This window comes from Dermacentor albipictus, chromosome 3 (assembly GCF_038994185.2).
Source record: "Dermacentor albipictus isolate Rhodes 1998 colony chromosome 3, USDA_Dalb.pri_finalv2, whole genome shotgun sequence".
Lineage (NCBI taxonomy): Eukaryota > Metazoa > Arthropoda > Arachnida > Ixodida > Ixodidae > Dermacentor > Dermacentor albipictus.
In genome coordinates, this window is record NC_091823.1 from 154,561,472 (window position 1) to 154,586,699 (window position 25,228).

At 45.3% G+C, this 25,228-nt stretch overlaps 1 protein-coding gene across 1 annotated transcript in view; it reads left to right on the forward strand.

Moving 5' to 3' along the window:
• LOC135920581 (uncharacterized) overlaps window positions 1-25,228 on the forward strand; it is a 124,696-nt gene that overhangs the window by 2,698 nt on the left and 96,770 nt on the right. The window contains exon 3 of the mRNA XM_070536524.1: window positions 12,756-12,906. Coding sequence (XP_070392625.1) covers window positions 12,784-12,906 — 123 coding nt within the window. The 5' untranslated portion in view covers window positions 12,756-12,783. The remainder of the gene's footprint in view (window positions 1-12,755; window positions 12,907-25,228) is intronic.

Below are 25,228 nucleotides of genomic sequence, written 5' to 3' on the forward strand. Positions count from 1 at the left end.
TCAATTAGAACGTCCTAATTACTTTGCCTGGAATAACCCTGTCTTAATTGGCCCCAAAGGTCGTGAGTTCGACCCCAACCAAAGGTAGGGGTTCGAGTGCTTGAACCTAGGCTTAACTGATACGAAAGGTCGTGGGTTCGACTCCCACCAAAAGTCGAGGGTTTGACTCTCACAAGTTGTCGGGTGTCCGTCACCTAATGTTCGCGATGGCAATTAGAATACAGCTTGAAGATATGCCCAAAAGCCCATGGTTCAGTGACGGGAGGTTGGTTGAAATGTCTTAATCACTTTGCCTTAATTAACATGAACGACTGTGGGCACGACTCCAACCAGAGGTCGGGGCTTCAACTCCCAGTAAGAATAGCTGTTTCGAATCACCCTTCACGATCTCAATTGAAACCCGACTTGATGATATGGCCGGTTCGCACATTTATTGCACATAAATGTGTCTTAATTAACTTCATCATAATTAACACAAGAGGTCACAGGTTTGAATCCCATGAAAGGCCGTGGGTTCGACTTTCGAAATTCGCGATAGCAATGGGAATCCAACTTGGAGATATGGACGGCTTGCGAGTGGGTTCGACTCCCTGCAAATGTGGCGAGTTCGAGTGCAATAAATAACTCTGTTACACCAACTGTGTCTCATCATGAATACCATCATCATCATCATCATATTCATCAGCCTGGTTATGCCTACTGCAGGGCAAAGACTCCTCCCGTACTTCTCCTACTACCCCGGTCATGTACTAATTGTGACCATGTTGTCCCTGCAAACTTCATAATCTCATCCGCCCACCTAACTTTCTGCCACCACCTACCTATGCATTACTTCCATGGAATCCGGCCCCTAACCTTTAGTGACCATCGGTTATCTTCCCTCCTCATTACACGTCCTGCCCATGCCCATTTCTTGCTGTTTAGTTCAACTAAGATGTCATTACCTCGCGTTTGTTCCCTCACCCAATCTTCTCTCTCCTTATCCCTTAGCGTTACACTCATCACTCTTCTTTCCATAGCTCGCTGCGTCATTCTGAATTTAAGTAGAACCCTTTTCGTAACCCTCCAGGTTTGTGCCCCATACGTCAGTACTGGTAAGACACAGCTGTTGTACACTTTTCTCTTGAGGGATAATGGCAAACTGCTGTTCATGATCGGAGAATGCCTTCCAAACGCCCCCCAGCCCATTCTTATTCTGATTATTTCAGTCTCATTACCCGGATCCGCGGTCACTACCTGCCATAAGTAGATGTATTGCCTTACCACTTCCATTGCCGCGGTACCTATTCCAAACTGCTGTTCTCTTCAGTGACTGTTAAGCGTTACTTTAGTTTACTGCAGATTATTATTTAGACCCACCCTTCTGCATTGTCTCTCCAGGTCAGTGAGCATGCATTGCAATTGGCCCTGTGAGTTACTAAGCAAGGCAATATCATCAGCGAATCGCAAGTTACTAAGGCATCCTCCATTAACTCTTATCCCCAATTCTTCCCTATCCACGTCTCTGAATACTTCCGGTAAACACGTTGCGAATAGTATTGGGGAGCTTGTATCTCCCTGCCTGACGCCTTTCTTTATTGGGATTTTGTTGCTTTCTTTATAAAGGACTACGGTGGTTATGGAGCCGCTATAGATGTCTTTCAGTATATTTACATACGGCTCGACTACACCCTGATTTTGTAATGCCTCCATGACTGCTGAGCTTTCGACAGAATCAAACGCTTTCTTGTAATCAATTAGAGCTATATATAAGGTTGGCTATATTTCGCACATTCCTCTGTCACCTGACTGATAGTGTGAATAGGGTCTATTTTTGAGTAGCCTTTACGGAATCCCGCCTGGTCCTTTGCTTGGCAGAAGTTTAAGGTGTTCCTGATTCTATTTGCGATTACCTTAGTACATATTTTGTAGGAAATGGACAGTAAGCTGATCAGTCTAATTTTTGAAGTCGTTGGCGTCCCCTTTCTTATGGATTAGGATTATGTTAGCGTTCTTCGAAGATGCCGGTACGCTCGAGGTCATGAGGCATTGCGTATACAGGGTGGCTAGTTTTTTTAGAACAATCTGCCCACCATACTTCAACACGTCGGCTGTGACCTTATCCTCCCAAGCTGCCTTCCCCCTTTGCATAGCTGCCAAGGCTTTCTTTACTTCTTTCGGCGTTACTTGTGGGATTTTAAATTCCTCTAGACTATTCTGTCTTCCATTATAATCGTGGGGGCCTGTGGTACTGTATATATCTCTAATGAACTCCTCAGACACTTGAACTATCTCATCCATATTAGTAATCATATTTCCGCATTGGTCTCTTAACGCATACATCTGATTCCTGCCAATTCCTAGTACATGTTGGTCTTTATCGGGCGGCACGTTTCGCCACCTAACAAATGTTATCGCACCGTACAAGACACGCCTGCATGCATCGGAAGTTTCTGGAATGTTATCGATGCTTACATCCGCAGTCTGTGACTGAACCTTGTGTAATCTGATCGAATGTGTGTGCGACGCGAATAATGTAGAATTTGTCGAAGGCACGCGGGTCCCTCCGATTACGAATGATGTTTAAAAACCGACGCGCTTGACCTGCTGATAAGATTTTGGTCGATCGCTGACTGTGTTCACCGTTTTCATTGAGCATTGAGTGTAGCCTGTTTTTCTGGGCGCAGGTTCGCCAATAAAGTTAGTTTCGCTAATCACAGTTTTCCTGCTGTGGCCTCAACCGTCGCTACCACGTGAAAATATCTGATTCTTGCCTATTCCTAGTTGCTTCTTCATTGTATTTAGGCTTCCTCCGTTCCTGAGAGCATGTTCAATTCTTTTCACATAGTAATTCATTATTGCCAACTTTCTTACGCTTGTTGATGAACTTGAGAATGTTCTGCCAGTTCTATTCCACCTCTAGGGTTAGAGGCTTTTTTTACATTGGCGTTCCTTGATCAGATATTTCGTCTCCTGCAATAGCTTACTGGTATCCTGTCTAACAGAGTTGCCACCGACTTAAATTGCACATTCCTTAATGATGCCCATAAGATTGTCGTTTATTGCTTCAACACTAAAGTCCTCTTCCTGTTCGAATACCTGTTATGTAGCTTGATCCGGAATTCCTATATTTTCCCTCTTACCGCTAACTCATTGATCGGCTTCTTATGCGCCAGTTTCATCCGCTCTCTTCTCAAGTCTAGTCTAGTTCGAGTTCTTACCATCCTATGGTCCCTGCAGCGCACCTTGCCGAGCACGTCCGCTTCTTGTATGATGCCAGGGTTAGCGCAGAGTATACGGTCTACTTCATTCTAGTCTCGCCATCGGGGCTCCTCCCGTCCACTTTCGTCTATCCCGCTTGCGGAAGAAGGTATTAATTATCCGCATATTATTCTGTTCTGCAAACTCTACTAATAGCTCTCCCCTGCTATTCATAGATCCTATGCCACATTCCCCCACTGACTTCTCTTCGACCGGCTTCTTGCTTACTCCGGCGCCTCCCATCAGTATAGTTTATTTTGTTTTGACTTTACTAACGGTGTTTCACTTCGACTTAACACCGCAGGTCGTGCTGTCGCTTCCTTGCAACGGCATCACATTTTCTTTTAAAGAAAGTGATAGCCTGATTCGCCCTTATTATCACCAAAGTTCGTGGGCTCCACTCCCAACAAACGTCGAGAGTTTCACTTCCTGGAGGGATCGTAGGTTTTAACTAAATTAGCCTCAATTACCACCCAAGGTAATAGGTTCGACTCCCAGCAGAGGCCCAGGGGTTTCACTCTCTTTGAATATGGTGCTATATCGCAGTCGGCTTAACACCGGAGATGTTGTTTTGCGTCCCGTGAGTTGCCTAAGGCTAAGAAGCTCTCATATTGAATTCATTAACTTGGAAGGGCTACTGCGAAGAAAGCTCATCAGTTCGAAAGCAGCGTTCGCGCGCTTTGCAACTGTGGGCGCGGGTTGTAGATCTGGAATCAGAAGTCTTAGACACAGTGTGCGCACACACACACAGGGGCTCACACAAGGGCTCGTTTTATGTTTAAAGGTTGTGTCGTGTTTGTGCACGCCTGTATTGCACACACTGTAGGGCAGCTAAAGGTCAAAGGGTATAGCCACTCGCGTGCATTGCCTTTATTATTGCTCCTTTAAAATGACTTGAGGCGGACATTCCGCGATAATCATTGTCAGTGTCATCCTCCTGGGATTGATTTCCGCCGAGTGAAATCCATATTACCCTGTGAACCGCAAGCTCAACTGATTTCCTGCACATACACCATCGACATCACAATGCTATTACTCAACTGTGATGCCGCTGGAGAGTCCGCAAGAACTTCGATCCAATGTTAGGAAAACAGGAACTCATAAATATTACTCAAGAACATAAAACATTTCGGTGGCTCATGCACCAGGGCAATTCGGAAAGTAATGCGTGCAAGCCCATTACTTTGTGCTACCTTTGCGCTACGTTGTTATTTATAGTGCAAATATTTTCAACTCTATTGTGTCTACACTGATGATAATGCTTCAGAATGCCGCTTGCCTCATCTTGCTACGTCTTCTCATTCAACAGTAATGAAACAATAAATCAATTCCAGTGGGAACGTTCGGTGGAAACAGTGGGGAGTAATTACATTTTTCACGGCGGAAGGTTGTGCGCCTGTCAGAATTTATCCCCGCCTGGCAGCAGCTTACGGGGATGCCTCTGTTCGCCATCCGGGCGTGCAGAACGCTTACGGGAACGCCACGAAAAGGAGAGTGGAAGAAGACATGCAAGTGATGGGAACGCCGAGAAAGAGAGGACGATGGGCCCGAAGACATGGCCGACGCAGGTCAAAGTGTAGTACATGTTTTATCAGCTTAATGTGTCATACGGGCTGTATTTGTATATAAGATATTAAACTTATTTTTAGAAGTTGGCGGAGTGCTGAAAGCCTGCTTCACCGCCGCGTCGGGTCGGAGGTCGGTCCAGTATTGCACTATCTTCGGGATCAGCCCACATTCTCAATCTACACGGCTCGACCGACGCACACAAACTTTTTTCCAGAACATAGCCGCATGCAGCTTTGCTGTAAAAAAAATATTTTCTTTCATAGTACCGAATATGTTTCGATTACGGTTACTCAACTGATGTAGCGCTCGCATTCCTTACGGACCAGAGAAAGAAAGCGACGGATGGTGGTCAATTTGCTGGATACATATTTGAACACCTTCTAAACTCTGTCGACAACATTGGCCACTGAATTCTTAACGGTAAAGAAAACGCGAAAGGCAGAAAAGCTCCTCATTTACTGCTAATACGCAATAACTTAGAAGAGTAATATCAGGTTGTCTATGTTTTCGATGTTTCTTCTAAGCCGTAAATGGCTAATTTAGGTGTGCAGATCATCTTAAAGCTACGCTAGAAATGGGGTTTGATCAGCTTGCCACAATGACTCACCATGGACCCACTACTCTTTTTCATTTAGAATAACGGTCTTAACCAACTGCAAACTGTACGCTGATTACACAACAATAATATTTATTTCTGGTAAATGTCTCCGAACGCTGTTAGCCTAGCTGAATAGAGATTTTTGTATCTTGTTCAACTGATGCAAAATGAGTAGACTTGCTATAGATACCAGGGAATATTATATTACTTGTTTCCTTTTCTGGCGAACAAAAAACTTCAGTATGCATTCAGCTCGTTTCTCTGGAGTACATTTCATTCCAGCAAGTAAATAATGGGCATATATATTTCTGAATATTATACTGTACCTTAACACACCAAAGTTTGATCACTTCAATGGAGGATTGCTTATTATTCGAATGTTCATTCTCACTAGGGAACACGCCTTCTTTGCACGGGCTGCGTTTGGTTCACTATAGTTGCAGCTCATCCACTTACTCATTCATTACTGCATAATCCCAAAAATATAACAGGTATACTACTCAGCTAAGGCTGCTACAAGCGGTCCAGAATCAGGAAAGGAGAATTATACCGTCAAGTCCACGTATCGACATTATAAAGAATTGCAAGAACACATCACTCTGAATGGAGCAACCATTGTTTGAAACTCAACACAATTAGCACTAACTAAGCTCCTAATAATTACGGCAATGTGACTGTTTACGTCACGACCGTATCATTATGGAATGCATTCCTATCTCTAGCTAAACCCCCCAAACTCGCACAATAATTCAACTAAACATGTCTTTTGTTATGTGATTCATATGTGTCACATTATACCGTTCAGTTCCTTTCCTGTTATGTGCTGTCCTTGTCAACCACACATGTCTCTAAATGATTTTTTTTCTGTTTCTATACCTGGCTTTACATTGCAGTACAGTTACTATCTAATATGCTCATGGGCGTCAATGTTCTCGTTTTTTTATACTCGTATCCTATACTTAAGTATTTCTGTAATCGCATTCTTTCGCTTGTCACTGTTACTGTGATTGTATCTTGCATGTATGTACATTTGGCACAGAAGGTCCCAGTTGTGAACTGGATGCACGCAACTCTGATTAGGGCTCCTGAAATAATTCAGAATAAGGCATTCCGTTTCATTTTCTCTAATTACCAACGCACAAAAAGAAAAATTAAGTCTCTTAAGATCTCTATTATGAAGTGAGCGGCTAAAGCCTACCTTTCCTCCTCTTATCATTCGCCTCTTTCTCTTCTTTCTTTTAATCAATAATGCATGCTACTGAGCATTTCTTGTCACTTGTAATCAGTTGTGGTCATTACAAGCCGTCCTTAGGCATGTTGGTCTTATTGCAGTCATTAGAAGTCATTACAAGTCATTTCAGTCATTATTACTCTTTGCTAGTCATTACTAAGCATTTTTAGTCATTTCTAAAGAATTGTAGACGTTACAAGTTGTCGTTAGACATATTCTCCATTAGCAGTCTTTATTAGTCATCACTGCTCAACGCTAAGCATCTTAGTCATTTGTAATCAATTGTGGTAATTACAAGTCATCGTTAGACATGCTGGTAATATCCTAGTCATCAGTATTCATTACAAGTCATTTCAGTCATTATTAGTCATTACTGAGCATTACTGAGCATATTTAGTCATTTCTAATCAATTGTCGTCGTTACAAGTTGTTGTTGGACATATTGGTCATTTCGTTGACATTAGTAGTCATTAAAGTCATTATTAGTCGTTGCTAGTCATTATTAACCTCTACCAATATCTATTATAACGGTATCATTCACTAACTGTCGCCATCAATCACTTTTCACTCAATCTGTCTTCATATGACGCGATGACGCTTTGGCGGAGAGTCCGGTGGTCAGCTCTGCTTACACAAACCCCACGATGATATTAGGAAGGCGTTCGCCTTAACAAAAACAGTGAAATGCGATCTGTCATTACTTCACCTGTCACATCGCCGTCAGCATAGAGAAAGGATTGAACAAGAGCGGACACTTCCATAGAGCCCAACGGCTGAAGTTTCGATTTTGGGCGCGCGCGTTTCGAACGCTACACTCTTACACCCTAAGAAAAATTTACACCCTTTGGAGTGTACATTAGCCACACAATGATAATCGTCATCTGTCTTGCCCGCATTTTCTCTCTTGAAAACGCTGCATTCATTACTTTCCTGTCAGGAATGCTATGTCATGCTGATAACACGCATATGCCGTTCGTTACTCGAAAGTACCGGGCTCGCCGCGTTGAAGAAAGGAAATGAGGACAAGACAGATGACGATAATCGTTGTGTGGCAAATGTACACCGAAAAGGGTACAACTGTTTTTTGGGTGTAAGTAAAATTACACCCTTTTGCCACAGAACGATAATCGTCATCTGTCTTGTCCGCATTTTGTTTCTTTACCACGGCAATTCTGGTACTTTCCAGTAACGAACGGCATGTGCGTTATCAGCATGACATAGCATTCTCGACAGGAAAGTAGTGGGCGCGGCATTTTCAAGAAAGAAAACGCAATGGAGGCAGATGACAATTATCGTTGCGTGGCAGAGATACAACCCAAAGTGTGTAACTTTGCCTACGGGTGTACACTCTAAAAAAAGTTTGCACCCTGTGGGGTGTATATCTGCCGCACAACGATAATCGTCATCTGCTTGATGCGTTTCCTTTCTTAAACTCTGCAAGCCAGGTACTTTCCAGTAACTAACGGCATGCGCGCTATCAGCATGACATAGCATTCCCTGCAGGAAAGTAGCGGGCGAGGCATTTTCAAGAAAGGAAACGCATCAAGGCAGATGACGCTTATCGTTGTGTAGCAGATATACACCCCAAAGGGTGCAAACATTTTTTAGAATGTAGCTGGTACGCGTTACGGCGGCTGCACTGATCGGCTTTTTTTTTGTTTTTTGCTTCTACAGCTAAGCCGCGCGCGCTCTTCGTACGAAATCGTTTTAATAAAGTTGATGGCGAACGATCTTTAAAAAATTTAATTATGGGGTTTTACGTGCCAAAACTACTTTCTGATTATGAGGCACGCCGTAGTGAAGGGCTCCGGAAATTTCGACCACCTGGGGTTCTTTAACGTGCACCTAAATGTAAGTACACGGGTGTTTTCGCATTTCGCCCCCATCAAGATGCGGCCGCCGTGGCCGGGATTCGATCCCGCGACCTCATGCTCAGCAGCCCAAAACGATCTTTAGAAGCCTCCATTGAATATGTGCCAGGTTAGATTTCATGAAGACGCAACACGCCTTGTTAAATGAGGAAATATTTATTTTGTTCTATGTAAATGCTCGTTGCGGGCTTTTCGTGCATTCATCTAACGTTGTGGCACCAAGTAAGCGGAAGCTCCACCGGACGACGGCAGCTTAAAAAGGCAAATTACAAGCAAGTGTCATTTTGGTATCAACACTTCATAGGAATAATGCGTGGAAAGTCGAAGGTTGCGAATGTGGTGAATGGGTGGCAGTACAAACAAAAACAGTTCGCTTTTACGTATACGGCGTACAATCTACCCGAGTCATCCCAAACAATATCGTACATACCACCAACACATCCTATTTACAGTCGTTCCCCTCTCGCCAGGCCTTATTTCCTGCACGTTAAGAACACGAATACATGGACTACTGCGCGTTTCCAGAACTTGGCTACGAACCGACGCCATAGTAAGCTACGAATACAAAGAGGTGACAACAACACAGTCTCTCAACAAGACCACGCTGGACACTCCTAGAATTCCTTCTATTCGCACTCACGAAAAATGCGTGGGTACAAAGCCTGTCTTCAGTCGTTCAGACGACAGAACTTTTCAGTTACAAGTTCCTGGCGTTTGAGCTCCTTGGCGTTATCTTTTGCACGTTCTGCCGGCGGAAGCAACGCGCTCCCATGCTTTCAATCTTGGCAATTGCTCGTCCCGTTTTCGACAAGCGTGAGTACCGAAAGAAGCCTGAAATTGTCGCGGGGCCATAAAAATTGTCACAAACTTGTCGCAGTAAGATTCACTACGCGCCAAACTAATTTTTGCACATGGCCGACCTGCTTTTCGCTGCGACATGGCAGGCGCTGTGAGCGTCCCTCATAAGTAACAGACAAAGTGCCGGAAAACAATTTTCAACAATGTTGGGCGTTAGGGAAAGCGCCACCACCTTGTCTTGTCAGTGCATTAAAGCGCAAAACTTAACTGCGCATCAACGTTTAGCTGTTTTTCGCTATCCGCATCACACCTCCAGGCGCATCCACTGCGCTTGCAAAGTACCCCGAAGAGTAAAGAAATTAGCTACAATAATACTGGGGATAAGAGAAAGCGCCGAAACCTATCGCAGTAAGATTCAGCATACTCGAAACTGGGTCACAGAGCCCTGGGCGACTAGCGTGCCCAAGAACTACCGAAATGAGTTCAAATAATATTGGGGCTCATAGAAAGCGTCGCAAATATCTCCCAGTGCGAGTCATTATTTCAATTTAACTGCTCCACGATGTCCACGCTACTTCTCGTTAACTGCTTCACAAATCTAGCCTAGGTGCCATGCCGTAAGTCTGATTGCTTGAAATGCGTCGCAGACTGCCGAACAAAATTTGTCATCTTGCCGTAGTCTATTATTGCTGTGGTGTCATGTCGAAGTTCAGAAGGAACGCAAGAATTCGTCGGGAGCCCACCAAACCTGGCTAGATCCTAAATAGAAAAACAGGCAGGTGGGTCGCCGTACAGCTCAACGCTCAGATGCGCAGCCAATCTCACTCGCTTAGGCGCTGTGTCCGACGAATGACGCATGCATCGGGCTCATCATTCGCCGATTCGCCTGTCACAAGGAAACGGAAGGAAGTGGCAAAGTTTAATTTAATTGACACGCAGATATTTTTTACTTTTGCCGGTAAAGAATAAAAAAAAAACAATTTCTGTTAACCCCGTTTCACATTCTATTTTTTTGCGATGCTCGCGGCAACAAATCGGCAGCGTTAATACTAGGCTGGCGCATTTCCTGTTGCTAGTTTTCGTCGAGTGTCCACTCTTGTTTAATTAATTTGTCTATGCCGCCACCTTTTACCACCTTCGCCATTTTCTCAAAGTATACCGCCGTTCGTCACTGCATGTAGAACTAGCCATGCTTCCGACTTGTCGTTACATTCGGGCTGATCATCAGCCCAAAGTGAAATGCACTCTCTTGCAACATGTTTTCGTATTATACCATGCGCATGTAACAATTGCAACTATCTTCGTTTCAGGTATGCCTACCTCAGCTCTTCTTATAATAATTATGTGCTGCAATGTCTGCCAGTTTTCTCGTAATTTATTTTCTATTTATTAGAATGCATAAAATGCCCCATTAGGCGAAAATCAAGGAGCGTCGTTGGAGGCGGGGCCGAGACATAGTACCAAAAACGACCAACAGGGCGAACAGTAAAAACACGCCAGAAGAAAGCTCGGATTTATGCCATATTTGTAGGGCAGGTTTCTGTAAACAAAGTATATTAGTACCTACGAAAGAAACTTAGATAAATGTTGGTCTGGGTGGGAATTGAACCCGGGCCTCTGGAATACAAGCCCAACACACTTATTTGACGCCACGTTTGCTTCTTTATATTTATTGGAGGCCACAGTGGCTCCATGATTATTGTTGACTAGATTCGTACCAAGCGCTTGCATCATTACACATGTCACGTCACTGCCTCCAACAATGCTTTTTACGTGTCATTTGCTCTTGGGATTTCATCGGTGCTGTGTGTACTACGATGCACTCAGAAGCATCTATGTCAGCGGCAGCTGTGAACCGTGGTCGCCCAGGAAGCACATCCCAGAAGACACACCAAGAGAACACAAAAGAAGACGACATAGTCACAGCAGACCTACCATTAGGCATGAAACAGAAATCTTTGTTCTGCAGCAAAACTATGTGAACGTTTCTAGCCTGTGGCCAATGTATACACAAACACACATACACACGTAATCAGCAAGAAAAAGCTTAATGAATGTCGACAACAACAGCTGAAAACATTTCATCTATTTCACCGATTATAATGCTTCCGCATTCAGTGTCTCTGCCTTATGTTTTTTTTTTCTGATTTGCTGCTAATTTTGCATAACAGACCATGGGTGCCCTATAACGTGAAGGTATAACAAGTTGCCCCATTATAATGCTGCAGTCAGTCCTTCGCGATCGGTCAGACATTTTTTGGAACACCCCTACTTCACCTGTCCGTCACGCGCTGTCACGAAAACCGCGATAGCTCCCCATCTGATATGACGTGTGCACCCTGATTATGGATGATTTAAGCGAAAAAAAGAAAAATAGTTATTTCTGATTCGATGCCTTTTCGCCACTAGCCCTGGGCTATTGATCAAAAGTTTTCGGGCTGCACCCACATCAACAGCCTGTCACGGGGCCTCACAAAGCCGCAAGAACTCACCGCGTCAAAGTGACGTGTACGCGTTAAAGATGCATTAATATGCCAAACAAAACTGAATTTTCGCCTGAATAGCCCCGGGTGCCCCCCTTCGGAAAGGAATACAAGACGGAAGTTTCCGATCACTCAGGCACCGGCTACTCGCGCCTGCTGGAAAGTATGGATATATTTGCGTATAGTAAAACTTTTTGCGTGTCTGTGTAAGGTTTCGGGCGCTTTCGGGATGTTTAAGACCTCGTTATGTCAACTCTTCTTTCCCGAAGATCCGTTTTAGCGTAATTCTTAAGCTTCCGTTGCATGACGCCGCGATTTTCAACCATCCACCGCCAGCTAAATAAAGGAAAGCGGACCATTCGCAGACGCCGGCACCACCCTCTTCATCCGGTTATCGATTTTCAGTGCATTGCCTCGGCCCAATGAAATCCCTCTCCACTTGAGCGTGCTCCTCGCCTCCTGTCAGGCAATTATATAAGACAAGCCGCTCTGTGCAATGTTATTCATTCTTCAAGCAAACAAAAGAGAACTCCTATAAACGAGGAGAGCGTTTGATTGGTCTGTTCAAGAACAAACTAACCCCCGTAGGGTTGTCTGCAGACAACCCTAAGGGGGACCGTAGGGTTGTCCTGTGTGTTCTTTCTACGGGAGACCACCCGAAGCTTGCGTCGGTGGGTACGCAAGTCTGATGTCACGAGTTTGGAATAAAAACATATTCGAAAAGTTTTACGTGATCGGGCCCCGTGTTTCTTATCATATTTTGTTTTACATTCATATGTTATGTAACCCACTCCCCTCCACAATGCATCGTTGATTGAGTGTATGTCAAATAAATAAATTTAGTCCATGGCTATGCGCACTTCTGTATGCCATGACCTACAACGATTTTGGAAAATAAATAATTGCACTGATTATAAAGCGATTCAAAAGGTGGGCAGTGACCGGTGCCATTTTTTATTCCTTAGGGTGATTTGAACGGGTATAACTGCGAAGATGAAGGCTCGCATTGAAGATAACGTCATCTACTCGCCCAATCCGAACATTGAAATTCCTGTGTGTTCTTTCTACACTCTCGCAAGAGAGAGGCTGCTTGTGCATCCCGACAAGATTTCCCTGGTAAGTGCTGCAATTTTCTTCACATTTTTATGAAATATATATCTGGAGTGTTTCTTTTCTTAATGACTAGGGTTGCCCAAAAATAAAAGAAAGCTGCGGTTCCATAAAAGGCATGAGCGATTTTGTAAAGCACATAAGCTAAGAACAAAAGAGGCAGTGAAACCAAGACACCGTGCAATGTTCTTCCGCGCTGCAGTTTTGATAGTGGAAACGGAAAAATCGTTGAGTACATATTAATGCATCAGTGCAGGCAGGTGCGCTGGTTGATCGTGCGTAATGTTTCTTAAATTTAAATTGTTTATTTTATTTACATCGTCTTCAGTAGTGTGGCGAGAACAAAGGAAGGTTCGGTTACATGGTGAGAAGTCACCGTCGTGCTTCGCTAGACCCTAAAGACGACGCAGCAGCATGCTTCCAGTACCTTCTATCCTGATCGTCAGCCAGAAGATCCGCGCACAAATTTTTTTAAGCGAACAGGATGTCCCCTCTAGTTGCCATGTATACACCGTTATTTCATAGGCGCCACCATATTGCTACGCAGTGGCGCCATCTGTGAGCAGTCCACATGCTGGCTTGGGCGAGCGCTCCGTTTTGAATGGCAGGTATACGCGTGGCGGTACTTTCTGGCGTTTGTTTTCGTGCTCGTGCCATCTGTTTAAAATGACGTGGTGTTTTCTACGTGGTAAACGATTCTGTAGGACGTACTGAAATGGTTTAGGTCGGTATGGCCGTATTTCTGCTAGCGATGGCGCGGACGGAGCACGCAGCGCGATGTGTGCGTGCATATTTGAGCCTATAAATCAGCCTCAGAGATCGATCGTGTATTTCTTGATGTTCGATCCGCTAATGTGACCTTATTGCAGTATTCTCCTCTAGTTCTAAGCTTCGGTTAAGAGAAGTGAAACATAGGCGACAATCGTAACAGCGCGGGTTCCGTTCTGCTACGATAGGAGCTGTGCGGTTATACTTTGGCAAGCGTACAAAGTGTTCGCTGCAGGTTAAATTGCGTGAATACTTTGTTCGACGAATGAGGTTTCCACCCATTAATAAAATAGTTTTGGCTAGTGATAGCACCATACCTTACAGTCTGAATTAAGCTTGTCCAGCAAAGCGACCGTTTACGAACTGCGCGCGCGTCCTAAGCAGTGGTAGGTGCTGGATTACACATAATCTTTGTTCTATGTAGCGCATTGTCCAAGCATAGGACATCAGCGGTTATATATCGTTATATATGTCAGCGGTTATAATAATAAACGTTGTGCGGCGTGACTATGCGAGGTCGTATTGCGGCGTTGTCCCCTTTTCTCTTGCTTTTTTGAGAAAGAGAATGATAACCGAAATTTTTTTCGGTTGTGTTCGTTCAGTTCTCTGCGACACACTCAAACATATTAGGGAAATTTCGTCCCCAAAAATAGCCATCGCATTCTTTTTATGCGATCCCTCTCATATATTACAGCTGTACACAGGGCAAAAAGGCAATCCCGAAGCCCACAGCTTAAATACGTATCATGCTGGTTCACCAACCGCAGTTATAGCTGTGTTGAGCAGCGCCATCGGCCTTATGCAGGAAGGCTAGCGTAGACGTATAGTAATTTCAAGCCTGCTAGACTTGAAATGCGTGTGAACGATACCGGTGTACCAGAAATATTTGATGGCCCCTGCCGATTAGATGTTTCGTGAATGCCTTAGGTTGGCTGTGCGATCAAGCGATCAGACAGTGAGCTGATTTACCATTTCATGGTCGTAATACCGAAACACCGGTTTTCTTTGTTGAATTAAAACCGATATAAGCAAAACAGTTCAGAACATATAAACACACCGCGACTGATAATGCGCGTACAACGCGGCTGATTATGCGCGATACATTTTGGCGCTCTTAAGACATAATTCCGGCTCCTGTAGTTACCGATGCACCGAAAGGCTTCCGTGACGCCCTTATATGAACGGAAATAGCGTACATTTCACAAAGTGCGATCTAAAACATCAAGAAATCATTCCGCAGCACGCGACAGCAATAATTTCAAGCAGCGCCGCGCCCGTTCGCCCAAGCCAGAGAGGAGGAAAGGCTCTCCGCGCGCCCTATCCTCCTTGCCCGATGAAAGGGTCTATTGCAGCGTATGTACGGCACATTCCTTTCAGTGCATGTGTGAAATATAACTTAAACCGCTCAGGTTACCAGTGGAAAGGCGAATGCGAAAACCTGGCGACATTTTTCACCCTCAAGCCTCAGTATGCATTTTTCCGTTTTGTATTTGTCTACAACATGTGTGCTCATAGATAAATGTGTGCATTGACATCGCTTCAAATGATCCTTTAGATGACTTGACGCCATAATGCCTTACCTCATTGCGAAACAACTGAGTAGGGTAATTGTGGAATAACTGTTTCTATCGGCCTTTCCCCGCACCCGCCACTCCCCCCCTTCCCCCCCCCCCCGCCCTAACCGCAAGAAAAAGGGGAAAAATATTATTTACCTCACCGGCTGTGTGCTGCATGTGTATAACACGCGCTATGATTGCTTCGGCATGTTTTTGTGTAATAGATCATGCTTCTGCTTGGCTCTTTAGGGTCTCGAAAACCACGACGGTGACTCCTGACCATGTAACCGAAGTTTCCTTAGTTTTTAAGGACGGTGCATTGAAGCAGGGCACACGGTATCCATAATGGGCAGGTGTGCTTATTTAAATACTGCATTACCCTGGCGTCCTAACGTCACAGCACATACAATGTTAGACGCGCAGAGGGCTAGCGACGAACATTTCCAGTAACTTCTATCCTGATCTTCAGCCAGAAGATCCATGCACACATTTTTTAAGGGAAGAGGGTATGCCCTCTACTTGCCATGTACTGCAGCCTATGTATGGGACCTTTCTTTCAGGACCTGCTAGGCATAAATGATTGATGTTAGTATCATCGTATTCAGCTATCTGTCTTCTCTTTACTGAACTATAATTATTATATATAGTGAACTGCACGAGGGATAAATGTTAGGCTAGTTGTTGTTGCATGTTTGGACGGGGTAAACAGTGCTTAAGACAAGGACACATGAAAGAACGACAACAGAGCGCTTGTGCTGTCGTTCCTTCACCTGCCCTCGTCTTACGCGCTGTTTACACCGTTTATATACATTGTGACATGTGTATTATATGTTTCTCGGCTGTCCGCTTTTTACCTTCTTACAAGTGTTAACGCTCAGCGCAGTACGTGCGTGAATGTATCTGAAATTTCTCGAATGTTATCCATGGTTCTATCTGCTGTCTGTTGTCACCGAACCTTTCGTAATATGATTGTGTTCGCGACGCAGATTGCGCAGTACTTTCCGGAGGACACGCGGCCGCCAGCGTTTACTCTGGAAAATTCGATGACTCACATATAGAAGCCGACCCGCTTGACCCACTAATGAGATTTTGACGGCTGTGTTTGCCGCTAGAGCCAAGATTTTAGTGTGACCTGTTTTTCTTGGCACATATTCGCGAAATAAAGGGTTAGTTTTGCGCTTCACAGTTTCGCTACTGTGTTCTTGACCGTCACGACCCACCCGCCGTGATTGCTCAGTGGCTATGGTGTTGTGCTGCTGAGCACGAGGTCGCCGGATCGAATCCCGGCCATGGTGGCCGCATTTCGATGGGGGCGAAAACTCCCGTGTACTTAGATTTAGGTGCATTTTAGAGAACCCCAGGTGGTCTAAATTTCCGGAGTCCTCCTCTACGGCGTGCCTCATAATCAGAAAGTGGTTTTGGCACGTAAATCCCCATAATTTAATTTTTCGTTTTTAACCGTCACGACCACGTGACATCTCGTGGAGGTGCATTGCGTTTATGCACCGGACGCCCCCGACTAGCCGTAATCAAAGCATGGACCGAGAAGAAAACACCAATGTCGTCCCGGACCATCGAGCTAACGCAGGCTGAAACACCTGCCCCCGGGAGACGGACTTCAACCCGAGAAAAACAAGCAAATCGTGGCCGTCTTTAACCCCCGTGGCAGGTCCAGCGTACCTCATTGTGCTGCAACGTCCCAGAAAGGCACCGACCTTCCGTGGATCACCTTTTGAAGACATGGCTGGAAACATTCGAAAGGGTCGCTGCATTAAACTAGAAGTCCGACAACAAGCTGCGACATGCAAATTTCACCTTAACAGACGCTGCCATGATGTTGTTTGAGAACCGATAATCGAACTTGACTATATGATACCTGTTGCGCAACGGCTTCGTGTAGACCTTGACGTTTGTCCAACACAAACAGCTTGCCCAAGCTCTAGGAGAAACCCGCATGTATCTGCCGAACGAGAACATCACGATCTTTACTGAAGAAATGACTCGCCTCTTCTGCCACGCCGACACCGGCACGACTGAAGAAAGTCCTGTTCTTGATGCATGATGTGAAAGAACAACTAGTTGCGAGATTGCTACGCAACCCGCCCAATACTGTCGCTGAATTTGTTTTGGAAGCCACAACGATCGAGAAGAGGCTTGAAATGCGCACCAGGCAATAAAACCGCCGTGCGCTGCCAACGAATGGTGCCAACGCTCAAGCGCCAGGCGCCGATTACCTGCGCTAGATGATCACAGCCGTCGTACGGGAAGAGCTGCACAAGTTATGCCTAAAGTTGCAGCCACAGGTGGCCTCAATCGGTGACATAGTTAATGAACAGTTACAGCCGTCACTAGAAGATGCAGAAGTTTTGCAAAACGAAATTTTTCGTTTCCTTCACGATGACGAAAGGTGACGTGTACTCGCAAATTTTATCCACTAATAGTTTTCTGGTCCTTGGCAGCTATATGGGTACGTTAACGTTTAAATAAGAAATTACGAGGTAGCGTTCAGAAGCCAGTGCAATGCATCTGTGATTTCGCGATCCAAGATAGCCGCCATGTCAGCTTGCTTATTGGATGGCGGAGGCCATGAAAATTTTTGTTCATAACGCGTGCCCATAGCATTTGCATCGCTCTCGGGTTGTGGTGGCATTTGTGTTCTCGGCTATGAATTTTTCAACTAGACAGGTTTATTTGAAGAAATATTAATTCAACATTACAATTATTCTGCGACTTCTTGCACTTCGCTCTGCTGCGTTGGTATTGTAATAAAGACTAATGACTTTTTAGATCATCGAAGGTTAACACAATGGCTGTTTTTACAGAAACAAATGTACGCAAGGCGGCGCCTTGAAGTTTCCTCATGAAGGTGTGGTTAAGTAGCGAATTACACGGGCACTCTAAAGTCCTTTAGGTAAGGGGACATCTACCGGAAAGGCGTTAAAGCACAGTGACACAAGATAAAGGAGTATCTCCCTTAAGGCAAAGTTCCTTTGCGGGAAAGGAGATCGTGCATCTACTTTTCGAGCGGAAAAGGAGCTACTGTCTCACAGAGCGTTAACAACTCACCAATAGAAAGAAACCTGCAACACAACAACGGTGCCACATAAGTATTTTTTTTACTTGCAAAAACGTTTTTATTGTTAGCGGCAATGTGATTTGTCGAACAGAGAAGATTTACTCTAGCTATACTCTCAAGCGTTCGCATCACATCGCTAGTGCCGCCATGTTGAAATCCGGCAGTGTCATTTCCTACGTCGTATTGGGTGCTAGCATCGCGAAATTTGCGTTCGTTGCACACGTACGCCTACCTTCCGCGGTTGGCGGCTCGAGGGGACACTGCTGAAGCAGTCAACATGAAGCATGCTTTTCACGAGTGGACATTTGACGTTTTCCACTTACGCCTTGGCTGCCTTTATCTCATCTTGAAGGGATCCGAGAGCTCCAAGCGTCACAGTGACCTCAACTCTTGCTTGAACGCTAGCATTTCACTGAGCCATGATGCAAATGTGCAGTTCTGTCCCGCAATCACAATTATTTGAATAACAGATTAAATAAAACGCGTAACACCTGCGCGCACGAAGGAAGGGACAACAAAGACGTGAAAAAGGACGATAGAAACGCGGGCAGCCCCAGAGCAAACAGTATGCACAGCTATTTTAGTACACTGTAGCATAGGAAAACACTGCATAGTTTTGACATGCAACATTTGCATAGTGACTCTGCATAGTTGCCGGGCCAATTTCAGTCACTGCTAAGAGCGCAAGAACGCGAATCAAATATAGTAATGTGAACATTATGAGGTATCAACAACGAAAAAAAAAACGTTTTTGGGTTCTACACCTGTTAATGTCATCGAAATCAGCGGCTTAACAATGTTTTCTCTCTTGCTGTTTTACCAACCAGCGCTATTCTTGCGGCGCTTATCTGAGGGACCACCTAAGAAAGTGCTGTGCCACGTGTCATCGACGCAATTCCTTTCTGCAGAGGGTCCTTCTGAGTAACGAAAGAGGATAACTGCAAATGACTTTAGTGTTGCCCGTGTGTCAGGGGCAATAAACAAGAGATAGCAGTGCCAGCCGTTCCGGCGCTTGCGTCGCGCAAGCGGATATCTCTGGCGCGCGCGACGCTGTCGGTGACACTCAGTAGTTTCGCGAGGTAGCGATAACGTGGCGTAGAACCTGCGCCTATCACCACTCGTAGGTCGCGTATGTGGTCTCAAGGTACAAAACAAGTGCGTTGGTGGCAATATGCGATGACTCATCCCGTTTCTAAGGGACAAGCATCTTACTTAAAGAAGCAGATGACGGCTTGTACGCAGCACATGACGGAAGCGAGGCGCGTTTTGGACGGAATAATCACAGGCTTTGAGCTAGCTGCTTTATTTTTACTGTGAAGGAAAATATCCCTCCATCAAGAGAGCTAGGTTCACTGACTTCATTTCAGTTTCTTAGGCGAAAAAAAAAAAGAAATCAGGTTCGCGTCACGTTACGAAATGAAAGCGGGCCACCAGCGCCATTTTGTACGCGTCGCGCCTACGTCACGCTTCGAAGACAATGGCGAAAGCTCATGGGGTCACTAATGATTCTTATTGCGACAGCAATTATATGGGTACTCCAGGCGCAATTTTGTCGTCGCTGTTTGTATCAAGTGCAAAGGCGATAACACCGTCACCGCGCGCCGTATGCTGTATGTAAGACTGAAAGCACGAGGGGGGAGCCAACGACCGCGGCTCCGCCTGGTGCGCGAGAGGGGGTAAAGCTGAAAACAATTGCTCCGGCTTCCGTCACGGGAGAGGCGATGACGGAATGAAAGGCGGGGAGGGAGGAAGAGGAGGCGGCGTTGTTCTCCCGCAGCAACTGCGTATTTCGCAAACGAGCGCAAGGGGAACTGAGAATCACGGCTCAATACACGCGCGTAAGGGAGGAAAGCGGGGAGGCAACGCGGGGAGCTTTTACGCCGCCAGCAACTGGCTTCAACTCCGCCAGCAATTGCGTACTTTGCGTGGTCGCGTGTGCCGTATCTCGAAGGCGATCTACAGACAGCTAATACCGTTGTGCGTGCTGTGTTCTCAGCGCTCAGTTTACGTTGTAGCAATAGATAACCAGAAGCGTCACTTCGCTCCTTGCTGCTGCCCTGCCGACTCGGGAGCCAGAATTTTGATACAGAATGCCCGCTCTCATCAAATGTGATGCGTTTATCTTTGCCTGTTCGCGCTGACATTATGCTTGTTAATTCAGTTAGTAAGCGAATCTGCCCAACTTTACACGGCCGATGAAACTGCTATCCTCACTTCGTATAGCGGTCCATTAATTTGCTACCGCGATCGATTCTTCCCTTTCCAGGCGAAATCGCGACTGTTTTCTTTCTTTATTACACGAGAGTAAAGTACCTAATGAAAAGCAAAGCACTAAGAAATTGAAAGTGGCTACCAAAACACCAACGTACCTATCAAGTAAACAACTGCAAGCGGCCTGTACTGACATCCAGTCCGCCGCTGATTCTTTAGCTGCATACACACTATGAGCGTAAGTCAGCACATTCCTTAAATGGCGACCAAGTGCTTCGCGTTGATTCAGTATGGCTGTCTTATGTTGTACTGCACCAAAGGCTGCGCAGCACAAGTAGTGTTACCATGTTGCATGGTTCGTCACAGGCATTCTCGAAAGGACGGAAATGAATTGTGCTTGGAGTGGCATCCAAATCTCTTTAGTAATCTTTGGAGAATGCCCAAGAAGGACACGATATCTCTAGAGTTAACAAAAGCAGGTAGCACTCGTTTAGGCAGGCGGGCACAAACAGCAGCTTCTGGACGATGGCACGAAAAAGCCCCATATCTTTTTTTCTTTTTTCATCCAAGTTTCCACAGGAAGGGATGCCGAATGTCATTTGATGGAAAAGATTTGACGCCTGGAGGAAAGACCAATCGATGGACACCTTTAAGCACATCTAGGTAATTGGACTCTGAGTAAGGTACACAATAAAGGGGAACAGGGACCAAGTATCGCAGACATTTCTATGAGGGGCGCAGTGAAATTAAGCCCATCTTCAAGAGAACATTTGGAATTGAAATCTTTTAACAACCTCCTTGAATAATACAGAAGTTCGTGCACCTCTGGCAGGTGAAACACCTACCAATAATGGGAGGACATTGCATAAGGGAAGCCGTAACATTTCTCGCACAAATGGACTACTGACATGGCGAAAAAAGAAAGGCCCCAGGCGCCAGTCTCCTAACAAATAAGTTAGCCATACCGATACCCGCCCTCCAAAGCAGAAACATAAAGCCTATTACGCCACATGGCTTGAATGCGAGATCTCCAGAGGCAAACCAGCAAGCACACGTTAGAAAGCTTGGAACCTCAGCCGTGTCAGTGTAGCACTTGAAGGACGTGCCTAAGTCGAGCTGCTAGGAACATATTGCAAGCTTCAGCGGGGCGAAATATGAACAACTTCCGCTGAGCAGGAAGTGTTACTGTTGCGTTATTGAGAGACGGGTACAGATATGCCTAAGTACTGCTGCCATTGAATATCTCAAAAGCAAATTAGCTTCGTATATTTTAGTACAAGCCAATACACTGAGTTATTTTCGAAGTTACCTGCTTCGCCGGAAACTGCAGAATAAGGCTTTGTTCTCTTCATCACCGCTGTCATAGCCACTTACAGATATCAGGGACAAAATAAAAGGGTAGAACTCCAGGTAGGTTTCATAGATTTTTAAAATAGGAAGGCAGCCAAGATGGTCAATGACAAGGCCGCAAACGCGCGTATACTTCTCCCGTGCCAACAACAAATAGCTCCTTCAGATGTTCACCACGTGTTCATTCTTATAATCATTTTTATGCTATTGTACGCACCCTGAACGGTAAATAAGATGGACAATGCATTAGATAGTGTAGCGTGCCCAGAAAGAAGCATGAGAGAGCAGCTCGGTTGCCGCGTGGCGCGTTTCTATGCGTTCGCGCGAGTCGGTGCGCAGTGAATTTTGGAGGCAACGCGCAGGTTTCGCGGCAACGCTAGATAGCGCCTAGCGCTTTGAAAGAAGCACGAAAGAGGAATCCTGGTACAATAAATGCATTATTCAAATAGCAATTTACAATATTATTTATGCATGGCTCTGTGAAAGCAATACACATTTCGAGTACTTTCCCCGCTATAATCGCTGGCGAGATTGGCAGTGTTTGTAAGCAAATAAATAAATACCTTACACATACCACCTTTGGACGGTAGCAAAACGCCTTGTCGGAATGTTGATTCAATGGTAAACGCATTATTCTCAATATTCGTTGTGAGATCGCTTCACCCAAATTTTAAACGCGTTGGATTTCTGAGGGTAATTCCTGCACTTTTCGAGGGCTCTGTATGGTGGTATGCAACCAGTTTTCGCCTAATTGGGTCACTTGGTAGTGTGTGGTCGAAGGGGCAGATGATATCAGGGTGCCGTGCTGAGGGAACATAGTTCTAAGCCAAAGATCGGACCAGCATGCGTCACTGAGCACGTGGAAGTATGTACATACGTACCGCTCTTCAACGAACCTCTTGCAAGTCAACATCGGTCACGGTCGATTTTCGGTTTTCCAGGTACCGCTTTCCATGGAAGCTCTTTCATACTGATTTAGAGAACTGAGTATGTGCCACTAGATCCCTACTTGTCTTCCACGCACATTTTTAATGCTAACTCGGGTCACTGGGCATGTGTCAGTAGCTGTGTGCCAGTCTGCAAACAACGTCTTTGTCGCAAAATTGGGCAACTAGCGAAGCGCCGTTGAGATTGCACACCTCTAATATGACGAAAAAATTCCCGTAATTTTCTCCGAGGCTCAACGAAATCGAATCCACGCCGCACGGATTCCTCAAGCTCAGCAACTCGACGGTTTATAAGGCAGATGCATAAATGCAATGGATAAGTGCCGCTTTTGGATGAACATCTTTCACACCAATGTTTTAGCTCGCCGCGTCATGAATGCAGTACGGGTTTGTTGCCCTTCAGCGAACCTCTCGCCAAGTTGGCTTACTGGGTATGTGCTACTGTGGGTGCGGCCAGCATGGGAATCGCTCTCAGCGTTCGTAGGCACTTTCACGCCAAGCTTCTCCTCTAGGAAGGTATGCGCTTTCGCAGTAGTTCTTCTTGTAACAATTCAAGAATTTCTCCTCTAGCACCGCAGTACGTATGAACCTGTGTGGCTTCTTAATTATATTACGTTAGAGGTTCGATTACGCAAGACTTTGACGAGACACACAGAGCTCTGTGGTGCGTGTTTCTCTTCTGTGTGTCTCATTAAATCGTATCCAGCTTTTCTGGACACAAGGGTTTAGTTCGCGTGAATGCCACCACGTGGCGTACTCACCTTAAACTTTTCAAACTTCCAGCGGTGACGCGTGATGACGTCAACCAAACAAAAATAAAAAAGTAAAAGCTATCCCTGCGCATTGAACTTCGCCACAATGCTTGTCCCGCCAGCGTTATCAGTGTTCTTGATCAAGCGTATTCGCTCGTCGCCTGGAAATTGCTCGTCATCCAGCGTTTACTCGCGACGAGCAATCGTTGATTCTGGGCTTTTGATTCGGTTCCGTTTTTTTCTTCTCTTTTCCTTTTCTTTTTCTTTTTTTTTCATTCTACGGAGTAAAGAAGCTAGCCTAACCGTCAGAAGCACTTCGGGGCAGCCTTTCTTCAATCGGCATACATTGTTAACGTCCGAACATCGCACCGCGTCTACTAGAGACGCCGTCGTGGATGGATTTTGATTTTCCCTTATCGAATTTGTTAAGGTGCACACAATTATTTCACTAGCGACTTTGCAATGCGCACTCGTGGGCTATCGCCGCAGCTGCAAATCGAGATGTGCTTAAGTATTAAGACATATACATGGATATGTCGGTTTTTTATCTTGACCCAAAAGTCACGAAACAAGAGTTGAGCAAACTGTCCCTGTGTCGTCGCAAGGTGTGAGAGGGGGCTAGTTGGTATTCCATGCTAAAGTGACTAGCGCAAGAGTGGACACGGGACACTAAAGAGGCGACAAGGATAAGCGCAAACTTCCAACTGGGCGCTTGTCCTTGTAGCGTCTCTCTCTTGTCCACTCTTGCGCTAGTCACTTCAGTCTGTGTCGTCATCCGTTAGCATGCTATGGCCGAAGCTGCTCGCAATATTACGTCACATTTACTGGCCACCAGGCCAGGTACACCCTTGGGTACGACATATACAGTACTTGCAGTTAGTTTCCAAAGTAGTCTCCTATGGCAGCTATCCACGTGCGTGAAGCAAGAACGCTATTTAAAATTATTGTGCAGTAATATATGCGGGATTTGTATGTTCTCCACATTCTCTACCATGTTGCCGTTCCGCCTTTATTATATAGCCGCAATGTAGACTAGCAGCTATCGAACGCCATAAAGGCTATCCACATATTCAACCCTTAATGACCATCGGTTATCTTCCCTCCTCATTACATGTCCTGCCCATGCCAATTTCTTTTTCTTGATTTCAACTAAGATGTCATTAACTCGCGTTTGTTCCCTCACCCAATCAGTTCTTTTCTTATCCCTTAACGTTACACCCATCATTCTTCTTTCAATAGCTCGTTGCCTCGTCCATAATTTAAGTAGAATCCTTTTCGTAAGCCTCCAAGTTTCTGCCCCGTAGGTGAGTAGTGGTAAGACACAGCTATTATACACAGACTGGATTCCAAGGGAAGGGAAGCGTAGCATAGGGCGGCAGAAAGTTAGGTGGGCGGATGAGATTAAGAAGTTTGCAGGGACGACATGGCCACAATTAGTAGGAGACCGGGATTGTTGGAGAAGCATGGGAGAGGCCTTTGCCCTGCAGTGGGCGTTACCAGGCTGATGATGATGATGATGATGACGATGATGATGATGATGATGACATATTCAAGGACCTCACGCGCAACTCCTGAAACTTAATTGTATTCAAGAGTTGTGCTACTGCCCAGGACATCCTTAACGAATGTTACATAACGCATTATGAGGTTATACTTGCCAAAACCACA